This window comes from Metarhizium robertsii (genome assembly GCF_000187425.2).
Source record: "Metarhizium robertsii ARSEF 23 chromosome Unknown MAA_Scf_2, whole genome shotgun sequence".
NCBI classification, from domain to species: Eukaryota; Fungi; Ascomycota; class Sordariomycetes; order Hypocreales; family Clavicipitaceae; genus Metarhizium; species Metarhizium robertsii.
The window spans coordinates 3,853,100-3,871,940 of NW_011942160.1; the positions used below are offsets into that span (position 1 = coordinate 3,853,100).

Sequence of the window (18,841 nt, forward strand, 5' to 3'; positions counted from 1 at the left end):
ACCCGTCTTGGAGGATTATGAACAAAGAAATTGACTTTGGATTCTATAATTACTGTAAACGTGAGAGCGGCCAGGGCAGCAATGATGTCCTGCAACGGACGGTCGTTCGCAGGCAGCCGGTGGGCGAGGTTCGATTGGATGAAGCTATTAAGCAAGGACGACGCGTCGGTAGGACCCGCGTTCTATGGGGCACCAACGACGTCAGTGTCCACCAAAGTCCAAGACGGACATCGAGCCAAACCACGAGCTGGGACTTCATGTTGAAGACACCAGCATTCACACAATTAAACGTAGCTCAACAAGACATCTTTTCACCCAGTGACCTCCTTGGCCCGTTTCTATACTCAAATGACCTCTGCGCCATGCCATGCTAATACTTTCAAAATACAGTGCTGCCCGAATGCTCCTCCAGACACGATAGACCGTTTGCCTTGCGCCACCACCAACTCCACTCCCGTATCCCATCGTTCAATTCGTTAATGAGGCTTCCTGTTTTCCATCTGGTATATCCTACCAAGGGTGCCAACGCTGCACCTTTCTTCTGGCCCGGCATATGTATCACGATCTTGTCTTCCGTAACTTTCCAGTTCTTCCTTACGTCTTGGATGATGTTTTCCGCAAAGTTCACCACGTCCGAACCAAATTCGTCTGCTTCGTTTCGGGCTTCCCTTGTGCCCATTACAAGACTTTCGAACTGGGCCACCTCACTACTCAATTCTTCCCCATTTGAACTCTGCAGACAAATGCGGCACTTCGAAACAACCGCCCAAAAATCACACAACAAACTCCACATCTTTGTCCACAGCGGCGGTTGCGAGCTGGACATTGAAAGTACGTGAATGGACGGCCAAAGCAAATTACCAAGGCCAATCGCCTGGTTCGCAAGATGAATCTGAGACCCGTTCAAGGACCGTCCCCGTCCACCACTGAACAGCCCGTTTATTCCATTCAGCATAGCTTGCAGCAACGTACAAATTGCGGGCGCATCATCAGCTGAGAGCTCCAGCGGTATAGCCTTGCCACTTAAGCAAAGTGCCAAAGCCTCCACGTATATGTCAAGCAACGGAAAGGCATCGTTCTCTTTAAAGGAGGCATGGATTATGGAGGGCAGCATTTTCGACACAATGAAGGTCTTGACGCCGGTATTGGACATGCCTTTACCCAGCATGTGAACTTCCTCTGTCAATTTGCCGTTGAAAATCGAGAATTTTGCATTGTTGAAGAGGAGGTGGAAGAGCGACTGGCCAATGCGAGCGTCGCCGTCCTGAAGCCGCAAGCCGTACGACTTGAGGTTCGCGACTTTGAGCTGAGGATCTTCTGCAGACGGTGAGTATTCTTTGCTTATTTGACAAAAGTAATTGTCCACCGCGCATATATCAGACCCATACGTCTTGACAAGAGAAATAACGCCTTGAATGAAGACAACATAGCCATCATGCTCATTCGACGTATGCGTCCCATTCTTGAGGTCCTCTTTGATCTGATCCATCATCACCTTAAGCGCCGCTGAATATTCCGCCGTCATTGCAGCGCGAAGGGTTGGCCCAGCATCCCGAACAGCTTTACGCATCGATGAAATTGCATACTCCAATAGGTCTCGGTTGGTATTGTAATCGGGCTGTATAGAAATGCCCAACACAGCCTCAGGCACGAGCATATTTCCACGGCGACGAAGCTCTTTGCCTAGTTCAATCTCATATTTCAAAGACGCACGAGGCTTGGCCAGAGAGGAAACCCAAATGTCACAAAGACTAAAGCCAGCGTCGCCGAAATCATCAATACCGTATCGTAGCAGAGTTGAGATAAACAAGACCACATATCCGCGTTGACGCAAATCCAACGTGAACGGCGATTCAGAGAATAATTGATAGCTGCCTTTGAAAGCCCCAGCAAGTCTCATCAGACCGCCGTTGATGAATCTCGTGCTCATTCGTGCAGCAAGGATGACAATCTGCTCGGTACATTCCACTTGTGCTTGTTTAACAGTGTGGCAATCTTGCTCATTCACAGGAGTTGCAAGGACACGCCTCGCCATCCCGAAAAATGTCTTGGACAAATTCTGGTCCAAATGTTGGAGCGCATCGTCTGCCACGTCGGCGTTGGGAATTTGGCTCTCACTCTGTTGGCTCTCTTCATTCGCCTTGAAATCGTCGATTTTTGACAGCATTGTTTCGAGTGTTGCCAGGGCCACTCTGAGGAGCCTCCACGCCAGGTCAGGAAGAGTGACTGAAAACTGGGTAAATATGGTTCGTAACTGTGGTATATTCCAAGGGAAAGTCGCTGTCGGAAAATCAGGAGCATGTCGGATGACATCCAATGATGCTGTCAACGATGCGTATATAACGTCAACCAAAGCAGCCTTGTTGACAGCAACTGTGGTGTGGATCATCTCTTCAGTGATCGAATGGCTAAGTTCTTTTCCAAGAGCTGAGAGCTGTAGTGCAACTTCAGACGCTACTGAGTTGTACTGTTTGAGTACCTGTTCAAAAAACGAATTTCGCCAGGTGTGGAAAGGCCTCCATGATATCATAGTTTCCCCTGAGCTAATGACAAACCGCGCAAGCTGAGTCCACGCACGTAGGTTGATCAGACATGCTTCTTTGTGGGAATCTGCCGGGTCTACAAGGTTCTGAATGAGAATTGGAGACGGGCGACATTCAGCAGGGGCAGCCCAAAATAATGTACACAGCAAGTCGTGATGATTCCTCAGCGCTGCCAGGTCGCGTGCATGCACATTTTCGTCCTTGCGATGCTGTCGGTTGTGATTCGGCACAATTCTTGTCACAAGATTGCTGATGTCCTTCATGGAGCCAGCAGCTCTGAGCTTTCTTATTGCAACTGCAACAAGTTTTAGAAATACATGGAAGCATCGGTCTTCAGGTTCGATAGCTAGGTTCGGTCGGCCACCTAGACTCTCAAGAAACCGCGGAGACTTGAATACTTCTTCATTTCGAAGATGCGCCAATTGCTGTGAGCCGAAAAAGTCGAATATCAAGCCAATTATACTGACACACTTCTTCCAACCCCATTCTTGAACAAGGTAGTGGCATCGTCCAACGAGTGCTCGACAATAATAGTTGAAGCTGGCAGCCTGTCGTGGGTTGCGCTCGTACAGCTGGAAAACTTGCCTAAGAAGCTTCTGCGGAATTGTCCAGCCATCGCTCGACACCGAGTGTCGCTGGCCAGCAACGAGTACGCCAGTATTGCTAAATTCCATAAGGGGAAGAAGCGTAAACACATTCTCCCAGATACGTTCGTGGTCTTGAGCGTTACTGGTAGACAAGTCCTGCTTTGGGGCGATCCAGCGTTGAGCCACATCCCAAAAAGACGCCCTCGGAATGTGCGCCAGATCCATGACTTTCATGACCATCACCCAAGAATGTATGACAGGATAGTCGTTTCGAATTCCACTTTCTCTGAAGTGCCTATTGTGGAGTTCCGTGTAGAACTTCTGCAAGCTCCCAATGCCCAATTCAGTGAGGATGCTGATCGCAGTTTCACCAAGACTCTGAAGACATGTTTCAACTGAAAACTTCTCAGTTATAAGCAATGGGTCCTGGTTGCAAAATCTCAGCATAAGGAAGGCCATAAGCATCAGTCTATCATAGATCTGCAAAACATGACCAATGCTCTGAATGCTGAAGCGGGCAGTTCTGAGGATTGAGTTAGTGCGATTATTGAGGTTATTCAGACATTCACGAGCTCGGGAGAGGAATGACAGTTTTTGGCTGTGTTCGAAGAACCCAAAAGAGTCTTTGATATAGCCTAGTACAAACGACGCGGCCAGAACAGGAGTCAGTTCACTGGGTGACGGAGCAGGCTTTCCAGCCAGCTGGGCCTCGATACCCTCTGCGATATAATCCAGCACCACGCCTAGTTCTGAGGAAGTTTGGTCATTCCAAGCGCCCCATCTAAACAAATGGTCATTAAGCGATATGGACATACAAGGTTGTGCTTCCGACGTGTGCATCGAGAAGACAGCCGTGGCGCAAGACTGTAGCTCGCCGCTTCCGATAAGAGTAGATTCGTGGAAGAAGACATCAGGGTGAAGTGGGAATATTTCGAAATGATGAGTGTACTGTGTACCATAGGGTCCCAAGCCGACAAGCTTGGCTTGAGCAGGCTCTGTGCCAGCTATACTTGGTTCTGCGGAATACACTTCAGGGACTGGATCCTTTGCGTGGCTATACTGAGGCGCATCGATGTCGATACGCCGAGGAGCTGCCTTCTTGGGATTTCGCGATCCGCCCAATATTTGCTTAGCCTTGTCTGGTTGTTTATTTGCTGTATCTTGCATAGATACCCCGAGATTTCGGCTACTACCTCGTAAAGATGACGGCTCGCTGCTTGGCTTTCTCACTCCAGAATGGCCGTTTTGATACAGGCGATCCAGAAATCGCTTCCGAGTGTTGAACTCAAATTTGGTCATTTGAACAATTTCGTCCCTCTCCAATTGTGCTGGACGAATTGAACTCGGGGAAAGCGTCTTTTTTACGGCAGCAATCTTCCGGGCACTCTTCAGGTGTTGTCGCTGAGGATGAGCCTGTGCTGGAAGATATCTAATTGATCCTCCATTGCTCACATGCTTGACGAGCTTCTTTGATACACCAGGCCTGGACTGTGCTCTGGTTATATTATTGCCATGCCGGTTCCCGGAAGCTTCCGCCAGCACAACCCGGCCTCGTTTCTTTTGAGGTGACTTTGTTGCTGCAGTGACTGAATCTCGTTGTTTGATGGAGCCTGAGCGCCAATCAATCAATACTGAAGCCACATCAAGCTGATCTTGTCGAGTTGCAAGCTGTATGGTTTTCTTATATGGGCTTGAACGACCCTGAAGCTGTCTAGTCCGTGCTGTCCGTGCAGCAATCTTCAAAAATTGTGGTGCATCCGGTTGGATAGTGTCCAGAATGCTAAGCTTCGGCGGCGACGTCCTAGCCTGTTTCCCGGCGGGCTTTCGGGAGCTTTTTCGTTTCCGTAAATCCTGCTTCTGAGAGTGTTCAAACAGTGAGGAATCTGGCCTACGCGGCATTGGAGATTCATGCAAGTGTGCCTTGATCCCGACTTGCCTCAGCCTTCCATAGGATTGCTTCGTGATTTGATCTTTTCTTTTCGGTCGTTTCCTGGCACCTTGGTCCAAGCTATCGGTCAGCTTAAGCTGACGCTTCCGCGACGGTCCTGGGAGCATGAAATCGACCCCGTTGTCCTCTATAGCTGAGGCACCTCCATCGTCCTCATGGTTTGTGTCTCGTTCCCGAATTGGCACCTCGGGGTGGTCGATCTCCAATTGAGCTGGGTTGTCACATTTATTCTCATTGACATCTAACGTGCTTCGCACCTCTTCCTCATCCGATGCATCATAAAATATTGGAAGAGCAGCTGTTCCATTTGTGGCATGTCGCGATTGTGCGACCCCTCGCTTGTGTTCGATCTCAGGAGATCGTAGGAGACGAGTCCTGCGACTGAGAGAATTCTTTGCATTTTCCCGGCCGGCTTGCCGGTCAAGCCGCAGCCATGAAGCAGGAAGAACACCTCGTATGCGGCGGCTCATGGTTGTCACTGTCTCATTTTCAGTATCAGAACCATCAGAACCGGGAGACGTAGGATTGTTATTTGCAGGGGTGATCCCATCGTCTTCATCACTTGAGGCAATATATGTAGCGCGGTTAGTAGCGCCCATTGCTCTGCCAGATATGCTTGCTGCAGACAGAGTCGGTGATCTATCACAGACTTGAGGGTTCGGGATTCCATCGGAACCGGTCTCCAAAAGTGGCGGGACACGTAAAGATGGCGAGAACTGTATAAATGGAGATTGCACATCCGATGCCGCTTGAACAGAGTCATCGTCGACTGGGTCACTCTGTATAATATTTCTTCTCATCCTTTTGCGAATCGACGATGTGAGTGGAGTTGCATCTCGTTTGTTTGCCTTGGTTAAGACGAGTTTCGGAGGCTTTGTCAGCAGCTCCTCTAGAGCAGGTAAGTCTTCATCTACAACACTCGTGTTGTCTGTGTCTCCATGAGAGCTGACTGGGCTGCTAATTCCGATATGTCTGGTTGTCGGTGACTGCCGTAGGGGTGTTGACGATGGCAAAAGCAAAGCGTCAAGGTCTCCTGGAAGCCCGATTTCATCTGTAGACGAGTCGTCCAGAGTGTCTGGTTTGCAGGACTCCTGGCTGTCCTCCTGAAAGTCATCCTCTTGTGATCCTCCCGGTTGAGCATCCCGTTTCCTTCGCTCATTCTCGATGGCCATTCGCAAAGGCTTTACGCCGTGCAACTTCAAAAAACTGCTATACTGAGCATTTTCGAGTAGATACGGATGCTCTTGGATGGGTTTTCGAGGACGTAACGATCGTTCGTATCGAACTGCTATTCGCTGAGCTTCAGAGATCCCACCAGTCCCAATTGTTTGGCTCTGTCCGTCAGGTTTGCGGGAGAACGAATGATTATCAAGAGGGGGGTCCGGGGACAACGGCAAATCTTGAGCCACTGCAGAACTGCAATGGCTCTCTGCTTGCGAAGCTCCCAATAGTTTTGCGTCTCCCTGTTCTAGTTTTCCCACATGTTGTTGGGTGTCGTCTCCAGGAAAAAGATCCTCAACCCCAGGCAGCCCATCTTCACTAAGCGCAGATGACAACGGCGATGAGGCTACGAGGTCAATCACCTGTTCTTCATCTGGAATCGAGAGGGCAGGTGTTCGCGGATTCGTAACGACGTTGTCATTATTGTTATTGTTCGGTGAGCCTGGAAAGTCCCAAATGCCAGGATCTGGATCGTAGACGGGTACGGCGGCGTCAGTGGTAGTAGCAACCGGTCGCGAAGCCAACGGCTGACTATAGAAGCCCTCATCGTCCTCTGAATCTGGTATCTCACCCAATTCTCTCCAGTTGGTCATGGCGTCCACTCATCATTGTCTCAACGGCACGAGAATTCAGAGCAAGGCAAAAGCAGCAGCATGACAAGAAGAAAGGTATAAGAAATTCACCCGCACCACAAATGATATCCCTAAGCAGGCATGATTTGTTGCATGGTACTTTATTTGTGTTGATGCGCTGGACTGGATTGGCAGGGTCTTTTACATAAGTCGAGAAGATGATCCTGTCTGATGTTCCTATTTTCTCCAACTGGAGCCGATGGTCAAGTCAACGCGCTTAGCAATCGCGAGACGCGTTGAACCATTCAATGTTCACGCGGCAATTTAGTGGGGGCCGGCAGACCAGAGGTGAGCCCAATGGAGAAGGAGTGGGTCGATAATTGCTGAAGCAATTGACCGAAGTTGATTCTTCAAGCTACATGTAAGCTATTCCGAGTTCAGTGCCATAGGCTATTCGCCAGACGATACCGCAGTTCAACCTTTTTGGCCCCCTCAACATTCAGCCCAGGCTATTGCGAAACGCTACGCAATCTGTCGGACTATTACCAGGACAGCCATCGCAACATGAGCGGATTGCAACGAGCTCTTCCAGTGGGATTGGCCATCTTTTTTGGGGTAATGGGAGGTGAGGCCCGGACCTTGTGATGGATATTGGCCGAAACAGCCTGCAAGATTCAATTTCGTCGTTTCTGATCGTTTCGCCAGGCTATTACACTTTCCAGCCAGCCCTTGCCCAAGAAAAAGGTTTAGATGGCAAGTCGCCGTCACAAAAGTATGCAACCAGTCGCCGATTACTACATCAGCATCCTATGGACATTAATTCGAAGTAGCAGCACGGGATCGAACACAAAAACAAGCAGTACAAACGAAACAGGCTTACAGTCAGACGCTAAAACAATACCAAAGGATATGAAGTAACGGGTAAACCGGACACATCTGTTGCGTCGTTTTCGTAATAGTCACCAGGTCGGGCCTGCAATCTTCTCCCGCCATGTAATTATCATGAACTTCGTAAATCTTTCTTTATTATTCACTCCCGCCGTACCGACTGATATTTTTGTAACTTTGCGCGTTCAGGACATCGGGCACGTATGAAACCCAAACCACTTCATCCGACTAGATGCAACAGGCCTGCCGACTATATGAAAGGCGCATCCAGGCCCCAGAAAAGCCTGTCCCAGTCAATAGCGTCCAGGTCCATTCTCCCTTGCAGAGCCTGCCACTGCTGCTCAAGGTACGCGGTTTCTGATTCGGGGGTCGTCTGTGGTGGTAACATGCCATTCGTCCCATCATCTCGATGGCCCGAATCAGGAGTCATTGGAGGAGACCCGCCTGGTGGCCGGCCTTTTCCGGCAGCATGATTATTCACTGCCTCTAGTGCAGGGTGATTTCCTCGGTGCTTCTTCAGCACTTGTACCGACAGCTCGAGAAGCTTCGACGCAACCGGGGATTGGTGTCTTGCCTCCTCTAGTATCCTCCAGGCATCCGCAACTTCTTCTCCGCTGGCTGTACCATTGTCTCCATCCCCTCCTAAACAAGCACTCAGGACCAGGGCAATCGTGGCAATGAAGACGCTTCGAAGCACCATATTCATCCTCTGCCGGAACGACACGTACACCAGGTTTTCCTTCCTCAGCTGATGCTCTACCTGAATGATAATCCTGGCCGATTTCATACACATCTCCTGTGAGTATGCAAATGGTGTCTCCACCGCTCCTCGAGCGAGATATGGTAGATGCAACTTGCAGAGCTGCCGGTGTAGGAGTAAATTCAGCGTGTAGCGCTGCACGGTGATATTTGGTGAGCATCTTGGGTCATCAAGTGGAAGATCTTTTAGACTTGTGTTGCCCAGCGAAAAGAAGGACGGCATTTCGGATATGAATTGTTTAAACTTCGCATCGACCTCCATTACTTGCCGATAGTCCAATGTTTCTGGGCTGAGGAGAATAAACGGTGACCTGTCGAGAAGGCCGTGGCAAACCTCAGCCAGCCGTATACGTTGTAAGAAGTACGAGACACAAGTTGGCTTCTCGGCCGCGTGATCAGGGACCTCACGACCACTAATAAGCTCTTCGTCATCCACATTGCGTGGCTTCCTAACAGCCATGTGATTTGGGTGTATTGTATACGTTCCTTCCTGCGGTACAGAAAACTGGGCAAGCATCCTGAAGATCATTTGTCAGGTCTGGGCGTCTTTTACCGGTCAAGCGCGGCTTGGGTATGAGTAACTTACCAATCTGTTGCCGTCAGGTACCACCAGACGCGACGACTAATCTCGGTCTTCACCGTGTCCGCTCCCGCAACCTCGCCGGAGGAGCCATTGGGGGAGTAGTCGATGCGGTGCAGGGCTAGCTCACGGCCCATGGCAATGGATTTCGCCACCAGGGATCGAGCTCGTGATGAGACTCCTTCGAGGCTGCACAGGACATAAAACATAATGATCATGCCTTGGACGCACTCAACAGAGAGGTGGGCAGTGCGATGTGCGTGATCAGCAACGTCAAGAGAAGCCTTCAGCCATGAAGTGGCCTGTGAGTTTGCTTCGACATAATTGGCAAAGAGGCATCTTGAGTCATCAAACGTGGTCCAAGCATATGTTGTGGTGGTACAAATGCTCAGCAGGAGCAAGATGGCGCCTATGTCGACCCTGTCGCCTTGCTCCAGCCCGTTATAAGTGGCATCTATTAAGCCCTCCATGGAGGGAGCATGGATGATATGATGAAAATGGCTAACATCACTGAGGTATTTTTGCAGCAGGATATGTGCTTCCTCGCGACGCGGCAGCCAGATGCATCGTATCGCTTGCGTGACTCCGAATGCGCCAGGAGCTGCGTCGGGTTCAAATATGAATCCAGACGGCTTTGTAATGAGTCTTATGGGGCATGTACGGAAGGTTATGGGATCAGCAACCACGGAATCCTGTACATGGCAATGTCAGTGGCGATGTGCACAGAATAGACGAGGGCAATGTGCAGCTGCTCTGAGGTACGTCTGGGTTGATTGATAATGAGCACAGGCTTACCAGTAACTTCTGGCCGGAACATGACCTCTCCAACCAGAGGGCATCGGCAGTCAGCCTTTGAAGCCGTGACGGAACAGCAGCCAGGCTTGTCGGAGGTCCGGACTCTGGGTAACCAGCCTTTCTTGTGTCCGCGGATATGGGACTTCCTGTCCCGGGCGGCCAGGTCTGAGTCTGGGCCTGGGTCTTGGCCTGGGAGGCTACCAATGCTTCGAGCCTCTCGAGGCGCGACAACAATTCAGAAGCTGATATATCCTTTGGCAGCATATCACTCTTGGATTGACTTGCAACAGTGGCATCTTGAGGTGTGCCCTCGTGCTGGCAGACCACGCCCCGGGATGTGCAATTGGAGCATGGGAACACACGACTGCAACGGAGCTTGCGCACTCTGCAGAGAGTGCATGAAATAGGTCGTTGTCTCGGCTGACGACCCATCTGGGATTCTGAGACTGTTCTATCACTTTCTCTTGGCAATTCAGTGCTCAAATGGGGTCTCCCAGGGGCGAGAGAAAAAGAGCAATGAGGCGGGTGTAAGTGAGATGAGATGGGAGCTTGAAGTTGTGCCAATTCCCATGGAATGCGCGAATGGCGCCGCGGAAAGTCCATGGTCATGTTGCCGATAACTCCATTGCGAGCCCGGCTATCCAATTATCTGCCGCTTCAGCATCGCCGATGTGGGGCCGATATTTCCCCAGGGAGTGCACATCTCCTCCGTAATGATGACTGCACTGCGATTGACTGCTTAAAGGTGCTGCTCATATTCCAGTCCCTCGATGGCCTGAAGCAACCTCGTTGTTGTGCTTCAGAAACAGTGTAACATGCCTAGACCAAACTTTTCATTTACAGTACCGCTGCCATCAGTGTCTTCTCAAAGTCTCCCAGTCGGACGCTGACTACCCTATAGCATGCTTGCCTTGCCAGGAAGTTCTGCTATGTTGGAGAAGTTGCCGCAGGATAAGCGCAGACACCCTCGTGCACACCAAAATTGGCCATGTAGACAACCTTGAACCTACGGTTGCATGATACAGCCCTCTGTGGCGATTTCCTGTCAGGGTTCTCGGTCCAAAACAGGTACTAAATGTGTGTCGAGATGAATTCACGACAATCCGGAACCGATAAAAGTAAGCCCATCTACTCGGCACAAAAAAAAAAAAACTACCAAGTAGAGACACACTTCAGTACTTAAACTATAGGAGTTTAATAGACACCAAAATTTTAAATTTTAGCTGATTGTTTGATGATCATGAAGGATTCTCACGCAACCTCGAGCGACTTTGTGAGTAGCAAAGCTGCGCAGTCCCAGCAACCCGGAAAAGGAACTCAGCGACCACAAATCCGTCACCAGTGATTGGCCGATATACACGTGACCGGCACAAATACTTAGTCATCACGGGACCTGAGCTTTCTTCGCAGGAGTCGAATGAAATCCATCATACGATTGATTCCGATCCTAAGAGCCCAGAAATTCCCTGACCTCGCTATCTTGGAATCCATCTACCGCGCAATCGACCGCGCCAATTGAACTCCCGCCACTTCGGACTTGAGCCGTACAAAATGCTGCGCACACCGGCATCGAATATGCTGCGCAAGGGCCTGGTGCGCAGTGTCCCAGCCGCTGCCTCCCGAGCCTCTTCCACCCACGCGATTTCCAACCCTACACTCAAGAACATCGAGAAGAGATGGGAGGGCATGCCTCTCCAGGAGCAGGCTGATCTGTGGATGGCTCTGCGTGATCGCATGAAGGGTAACTGGAATGAGTTGACCCTGCAGGAGAAGAAGGCCGGTATGTTTCTCCCGATAGCTCAGCGTTTTCCTACGAAAATACCTCCCGAATAGCCGAGCTGCCAAGGATCACCACTCCAACCACTACCACCACAGCTCAAGCGTTCACTCCCCAACTCCGCTGCCATGCGACAGCAAGCCTTCAATTTCGTGATTGTTCAATGGAGAATATACCCCCCTTGCCATGCCCGAACGAGTTCCTTGCTCGATGCGTCAATCGGGGATTGCCGGGATACACGCGCATTCCCTACAGCTGCATGGCCTCACCATTGACCGAACAAGAGCTAACACATATTGTTTCACTAGCATACTGGATCGCTTTTGGTCCCCATGGCCCCCGTGCTGTTGACCCCCCGGGTACCAATGCTCGCGTTGCCTGGGGCGTTGCCGTCGGTCTTGCTGCCAGCTTTGCCATCTTCGCTGCCATTCGATCTTTTGCCAAGCCTGAACCCCATACCATGTCCAAGGAATATCAGGAGGCTTCCAATGAGCTCCTTATCGTAAGTTGATATGAATTATTCAGCATATTCGCCCTTGAAACCCGAAAGAGCCAGTGCTAATCTACGGGGCTTTACAGCAACAAAAAGCCGATCCCCTTACCGGTATTACATCCGAGGGCTACAGTGGCAAGGGCATGGTCCAGTCTCCTCCGAAGGGCAACTAAACTCTCTCTACCAATACCATGCAAATTTTTTTTGTGATAGAAGTGTAGGAGGTGAACTTGTGGGGGAACCGTCACCACATGTAAAATGGTTCTAGAGCGAGCGTGGCTGGGAGGTCAGGCCGGCAAGGCGGAAGATGAGCTGATTGATTGGTTGTAAATATTGTACTACAACGACGGAACTCCGAAAAATTAAATTTCTCCATTGTTCGCCGTGAAAATGCTACATTCGTCGGTGACCATGAATGTGCCCGTTCGCGATGTCCCCTCACGCAAGGAGAAGATCAAGGACTCATGGATGCCAGCGGCATCTCGCCATATTATTAGGCAAACCTGATATATATATCACCGCCCACCTTGCTTCAACCTCATCTTACCCCCCACTCTGCCCGGCCTCCCTCATACGCTCAAAGGTCACCTGAGGTATTGTGTCTTGACGACTCATACTCTCTTCTTCCAACCGCCTGTCTATTTCGAACCTCCCGTCCTTACCCCAGTATGTTGCTTTACCTGATCCCTTAACACAGTCCTCTGTTATAAGAACATACGGCATAGGGGCATCAAACATCGGCTCAGCGAGAATACGTTCCATTTCCATCTTCAGACCCCTGGCACCAGTTCCAATAGCTGCAGCCCTTTCTGCAATGGCGTATAATGCCTTTTCAGTGAAGCGTAATCGCGACGGGTACGTCTCAAATAATGCCGTGTATTGCGCAACAAGACTGTTCCGGGGCTCTGTGAGTACACGGAGCAGGTCGCTGGTGGACAAGGGACTTAGAGCACAGATGTTATGTAGGCGGCCTATTAGTTCTGGGATAAACCCGAAGCTTTGCAGATCTGCAGGTGTTGCAAGATCTAGCGGCGTAAATGAAGCTTCTGGCATCGCGTCATGATGAGCAATATGAGCGTATACGCTCAAAGGAAGGATGTGCTTGCTCCCAGAAAGTGTCGACCGACCTCTCAACTCGCCACCGAAGCCCATTGACGGCTTGGCTACACGCTGCAACACGGCTTTATCCAGACCGACGAACGCACCGCAGAATACGAATAAGATGTTGCTGGTGTCGATTGTGTACTGGTCGACTTTCCCCCCTGGGGGAACGGCCTGCGGTGCCGACGACGACGATCCACCAGAGCTATAGTTTGTGGTGATTGGCGGGGTTGATCGTGATGATCGGTTATCCTTCACATTGATGGTAATCTTGGTCCCTTCGACCAACTTGAGCAAGGCTTGTTGGACACCTTCTCCACCAACATCACGCCCTGTCGGGGATTCTCTCCTGGCAAGCTTGTCGAACTCATCTAGCACCACAATTCCGTATTCCGTAGCTTTAATATCGTAGTTGGCCTCAATGAGTAGCCGCTCAATGCAAGTTTCCACATCCTGGCCAATGTAGCCGGCCTGAGTGAGGGAATTGCAGTCACATATCGAAAAGGGGACATGAATTTGTTTGCTCAACGTTCTGATACATATTAGCTGCAATATAGTGTCGGTAGAGGAGACGGTCGACTTACTCTAGGATGTAAGTCTTGCCAACCCCTGTTGGCCCAATCAACAGCAAGTTACTTTTATCAATCTTGACATGCTCCGGCGCTGACGGGTCTTCTGGGACATATAAATGATCAAGAGGGTCTTCCTCAAACTCTGTTGCGTCGTGCAACTGTCTGACCGACTCATTGTGCCCAGGAAATTCATCTACAAGAAAGGTATTATTAATCTTGGGGTTCCTGATAGCAATAGTACATTTGCATAAAGGAAAAGTGCTCTGGTTGATTTTGCAAACCTTCTACGGGATGTATGTCTCTTCTCTTTTGATGCAACTCGCGGTCGCGAGCAAAACGTTGACGCATCAGCTTTTCCTGAAAGTTTCTCTGCTCATGCTCGTGTTGATGACGCCTTCGAAGTTTCTGATAATGGTTGAAGAGGGTTGAGCAAATGGTCCTCTTTGCTCTCTCTTGGCCTACAACGTACTCATCGACTCGTCTCTTCAGATCCCGAGGGTAGAATTGGGGGACTCCAAAGTTGGCTTTATTGAACATAGGGCCACGGCCCAGCTCAGCCGTGGGGTCATAGCTGCCTGTGAACCCGGAGTTGAAGTCTGGCGTCCGTCGAGATGTCTGATGGGGAGCTGTGGTTGAAAGACAACGCACATGAGTGCTCCTTGGTGACCAACGTATGTTGCCACCGGAGCTTATGCAGGCCTGCACAACGCAAACCAACTTTCTTGACTGTCCAGGCATGGCTGATGGTGAAGTGGCTATTCATATCACACTTGCCCAGCTCGTGCCAAGCTGCGGAAGCCCGATCGAAGAGGCCGCTGCGATGATGCGGGAGCAAACTGAATGCTGGTTGATACTCGATTTGGCGGGGATTGTTTATCGGAAACTGGGAATGTCATTACAGAGACGGCAGAAGGGACGAAGTGGTTCGGATTCAGATGCAAAAACGTGAATATCCTCTCGAGATGGCCTCTATGTTAGGGCGAACCATGTCGTTATCTTTTGCTAGCTGGATGTATGTTGCAACATGGACTTTGTCTGATAACCTTGATGATGATGGAACATTGAACGCAGCGCTCAGATGCAGCACGTCAAGTTGGGGCCACATGCAGGCACCTCCCTGGGTATCCGTTATCGGCCACTAGCAAGCGATATTCTGGCCCTGTAGTGGTAGATTGCCACCCACCAGTGGAGGCTGGCGGGGTGCATGCCATCGACCGCATGAGCAGTTTGGACGGATCAATTGATACCTCTAGCACATAGGTACTCGAGTCCTGTGCCCGCCGCTAGCTAGCCTACCGGCTGACCTCTAGCAGAGGTTGAAAGGTCAACGGGTTCCCTCACACGCCGTCGCATCAGATCGATCTCAAGCGTCAACTGGTCTGTCGACTTGGCGTACCCAGGGGCCCAGTTACCAGACCTGATACTCGTCATGGATGGGCGGCACAAGACCTCGCGCCAGTAAAGGTCGCGAACCAACGCTGCATTGCATGAGGCGTCAACTGGCTAATCGTTTGACCCAATCACTTTCACCCGCCTGGCGCGATTTTACCAGACGCCGGCCTGCTGTGCATCAAAATGCTTTGCAGAGTCTCGGCGTTACTTCGACGTCACTGTCACCCCGCAGCCGCTCTAGTGCTCATTCGCCACTAGCTTCAATCAATGTTAGCTTAGTTGCTAGAGCTGTTTGAACCTGAATTGAGCTTGTACCAAGCTTCGTGGAGATAAATGTTCCCTATCCCTCTTCCTGAATCCCGACCTCTTGACTCAAGTAATTAGACGTTCCGTGCCCAAGTCGAGATATTGCCGCATTCAGGTGCTCCCATAGCCTGGACCCGAGCCCAGCGCCAACGTCGACGCATCTCACCTGGTTTTGCCACTCCCAACAATTTGTAGAGCAGCGCCATCCCTACCACGAACCACGCATTCTCATCATCCAGACAGTACTACGAATAGTTACAGCTCAAATACACATTCCTCTGGACAATTGTCAATTGATACCATGACAGACATCCAAGGGCTGCTCAATGAAGCGGGCGCTGCTGGTTTGACTCCAGACGATATACCTCGGGATGGCACTGGTATGTAGCCTCAATTCTCACGAAGTACATATCCATCAGTCATCCTCTAACCACAATGATAGGCGTGGTAAAGCTGGACCCCGGGCTGGATCCATTTAGCGAAGCCCTGAAGCGCAGATACGGCAAATCCCAGGATTGGATCAACAGAATTAAAGCCACTGAAGGTGGCTTGGAGAAATTTTCGAGGGTAAGCTACATCGGATTTGTTCTGATACATTTACCATCATGTCGCAGTGCAGAGAACCTGATTTTGCATTATCTAGGGCTACGAGAAGTTTGGCCTAAATGCGAGTGATGATGGCACCATTACATATCGAGAATGGGCACCCAATGCTGTAGCAGCATCACTCGTAGGAGATTTCAGTGCGTATAAACCAGCTGTATCACTCTTCTTAATCCGCCATAATACTCAAATGAGGTTTAGACAACTGGGATGCCAATTCCCATGAGATGAAGAAGAACGACTTTGGAGTTTTCGAAATTGTGTTGCCACCCAAGGATGGCCAGCCAGCCATACCACATAATTCAAAAATCAAGGTTCGCAAGGCTATTGAACCAAAGAAATGAGAGAACAGACTAACATGGAAACCTGTGAAACTAGATTTCCTTGGAACTACCCAATGGGGGAAGGGTGGACCGTCTGCCGGCTTGGATTAAATACGTGACGCAAGATCTGACTGTGTCTCCGGCATATGATGCGCGATTCTGGAACCCCCCTAAAGCCGACAAGTATGAATTCAAACATGAGAGGCCTTCTAAACCTGGCAGTGTCCGAGTATACGAGGCCCATGTCGGAATTTCCACGCCTGAACAAAGAGTAGCGACTTACAAGGAATTCACACAGAATATGCTCCCCAGAATTAAAGGTCTTGGTTACAATACGATTCAACTTATGGCGGTCATGGAGCATGCATATTATGCATCGTTTGGTTACCAAGTTAACAATTTTTTCGCGGCAAGCAGTCGATATGGGCCGCCTGAAGATCTCAAAGAGCTCGTTGATACTGCACACGCCATGGGAATCAGTGTACTATTGGATGTCGTGCATAGTCACGCCTCAAAAAATGTTCTTGATGGCATAAACGAATTTGATGGTACAGATCATCAATACTTCCATGGCGGCGGCAAGGGGCGTCATGATCAGTGGGACAGCCGACTGTTTAACTATGGCCACCACGAAGTTCTGCGGTTTCTCCTCAGCAATTTGCACTTTTGGATGGAGGAATATCGTTTTGACGGATTTAGGTTTGATGGCGTTACAAGTATGCTGTACGTTCATCATGGCATTGGCGCGTAAGCAATTTCCGAACCCCCAAAACCCGGAGGACTGACTCGAATCGTTGACTGATAAATATGTAGGGGCTTTTCTGGCGGTTATCATGAATATTTTGGTTCCGAAGTTGATGAAGAGGCTGTGGTATATCTGATGATTGCCAACGAAATGTTACACTCCTTGTTTCCTGAGTGTATCACAATAGCAGAAGACGTATCCGGAATGCCAGCGCTCTGTTTGCCTCTTGCGCTGGGAGGTGTTGGGTTCGATTATCGCCTTGCAATGGCAGTCCCGGATATGTGGATCAAGATTCTGAAAGAGCTGAAGGATGAGCAGTGGGATATTGGAAACATCTGCTTCACTCTTGCTAATCGACGCCATGGCGAGAAGACCATTGCCTACTGTGAGAGTCACGACCAAGCGTATGTTAATACCCCGCTAGCGTCTAGTCAAGTGCATTCACTCACACTCAAACAGGCTGGTAGGTGACAAAACACTTATGATGCATCTCTGCGACGCTGAAATGTACACGAATATGTCGGTCCTGTCACCATTGACACCCGTAATTGAGAGAGGCATGTCGCTTCACAAGATGATTCGGCTGCTCACTCATAGTTTGGGAGGCGAAGGGTATTTGAATTTTGAAGGTAACGAGTTTGGCCATCCCGAGTGGCTTGACTTCCCTAGGGAAGGGAACAACAATTCGTTTTGGTATGCGCGTCGCCAGCTTAACCTGACAGAAGATCACCTGCTACGGTATCAGTATCTCAACAACTTTGATCGATCAATGAACCAGTGTGAAGCTAAATATGGATGGCTTCATTCCCCCCAAGCGTATATCTCACTCAAGCATGAGGTTGACAAGGTCATTGTCTTCGAGCGGGCGGGCTTAGTGTTCGTGTTTAACTTTCACCCTTCCCAAAGTTTCGCTGATTATCGCATCGGTATTGAGGTTTCTGGCACATATCGTATTGTTCTCAACACCGACTCCAAGGAGGCGGGCGGGTTCAATCGGGTGGATGAAAACACTCGCTTCTTTACGACCCCAATGGAATGGAATGGGCGGAAGAATTGGACCCAAGTGTACATTCCGTGTCGCACAGCTATGGTAAGCTTACACATCGTCTTTTGGTAAAGTATTGTTCTGTGGACTAGAATTAACATTTTATACCAGGTGCTGGCCTTGGAATAAACGGTTGCGCAGCAGATGTATCGGATGTCTCCTCCGTACTTACGCAGTACGTACATCGTGATGGGATATCTGCCGAGCTGGCAACCTGGAATGCAAGCACAGCAGCGAAGGGCCAGTACATTGCCTCGATATTGACCGGCTGCCCGAGTGCAAGGAGCAGTGAGTGGTTGGGGAAAATTGCCTGACCTCATGAAGCCTACAGAAGCATTCTTGACACAATCATAACAGCCTCAATGAAAACAGCAGCACAGCATCAGACCTGTTTGGCTACTAGTAACAGGAGTTTTCATGCATTCGCTTCATATGAACAGACAATGCCAATGCTCAAATAATAACCGCTTAAATGTACATTGAACATTCTATTGTAAGTTTCCGTCCGCGAGCAGGAGCGTGACAAAAACGGGGCCTCGCTGTAGAGTCTGGTTATTCGTGTTGCTATTGCCAGCCTGCATTGAAGTGCTG

The 18,841-nt window shown here is 49.9% G+C and overlaps 5 protein-coding genes across 5 annotated transcripts; 2 read left to right on the forward strand and 3 right to left on the reverse strand.

Annotated features, from left to right (window-relative positions):
• Positions 1-379: 379 nt before the first annotated feature.
• MAA_05319 (Methyl methanesulfonate-sensitivity protein 22) lies at positions 380-6,892 on the reverse strand (the record flags this gene model as incomplete). Its single annotated transcript, XM_007823317.1, has 1 exon — positions 380-6,892. One exon carries the CDS (start codon positions 6,890-6,892, stop codon positions 380-382), a length of 6,513 nt encoding a protein of 2,170 aa, XP_007821508.1.
• A 1,117-nt stretch (positions 6,893-8,009) lies between these two features.
• On the reverse strand, positions 8,010-10,325 carry MAA_05318 (Fungal transcriptional regulatory protein; the record flags this gene model as incomplete). The annotated part of the gene is made up of 3 exons (XM_007823316.2): positions 8,010-9,036; positions 9,105-9,790; positions 9,894-10,325. The coding sequence occupies 3 exons, from the start codon at positions 10,323-10,325 to the stop codon at positions 8,010-8,012; spliced, it is 2,145 nt and encodes a 714-aa protein (XP_007821507.2).
• Positions 10,326-11,444: 1,119 nt separating this feature from the next.
• MAA_05317 (cytochrome c oxidase polypeptide V) lies at positions 11,445-12,336 on the forward strand (the record flags this gene model as incomplete). The annotated part of the gene is made up of 3 exons (XM_007823315.1): positions 11,445-11,673; positions 11,979-12,172; positions 12,250-12,336. The coding sequence occupies 3 exons, from the start codon at positions 11,445-11,447 to the stop codon at positions 12,334-12,336; spliced, it is 510 nt and encodes a 169-aa protein (XP_007821506.1).
• A 370-nt stretch (positions 12,337-12,706) lies between these two features.
• MAA_05316 (ATP-dependent Clp protease) lies at positions 12,707-14,574 on the reverse strand (the record flags this gene model as incomplete). Its single annotated transcript, XM_007823314.2, has 3 exons — positions 12,707-13,796; positions 13,849-14,029; positions 14,118-14,574. 3 exons carry the CDS (start codon positions 14,572-14,574, stop codon positions 12,707-12,709), a joined length of 1,728 nt encoding a protein of 575 aa, XP_007821505.2.
• A 1,261-nt stretch (positions 14,575-15,835) lies between these two features.
• Positions 15,836-18,379, forward strand: MAA_05315 (glycoside hydrolase family 13; the record flags this gene model as incomplete). Its single annotated transcript, XM_007823313.2, has 8 exons — positions 15,836-15,914; positions 15,977-16,101; positions 16,178-16,277; positions 16,339-16,451; positions 16,516-17,207; positions 17,274-17,609; positions 17,665-18,295; positions 18,362-18,379. The coding sequence occupies 8 exons, from the start codon at positions 15,836-15,838 to the stop codon at positions 18,377-18,379; spliced, it is 2,094 nt and encodes a 697-aa protein (XP_007821504.2).
• Between the last annotated feature and the right edge of the window lie 462 nt (positions 18,380-18,841).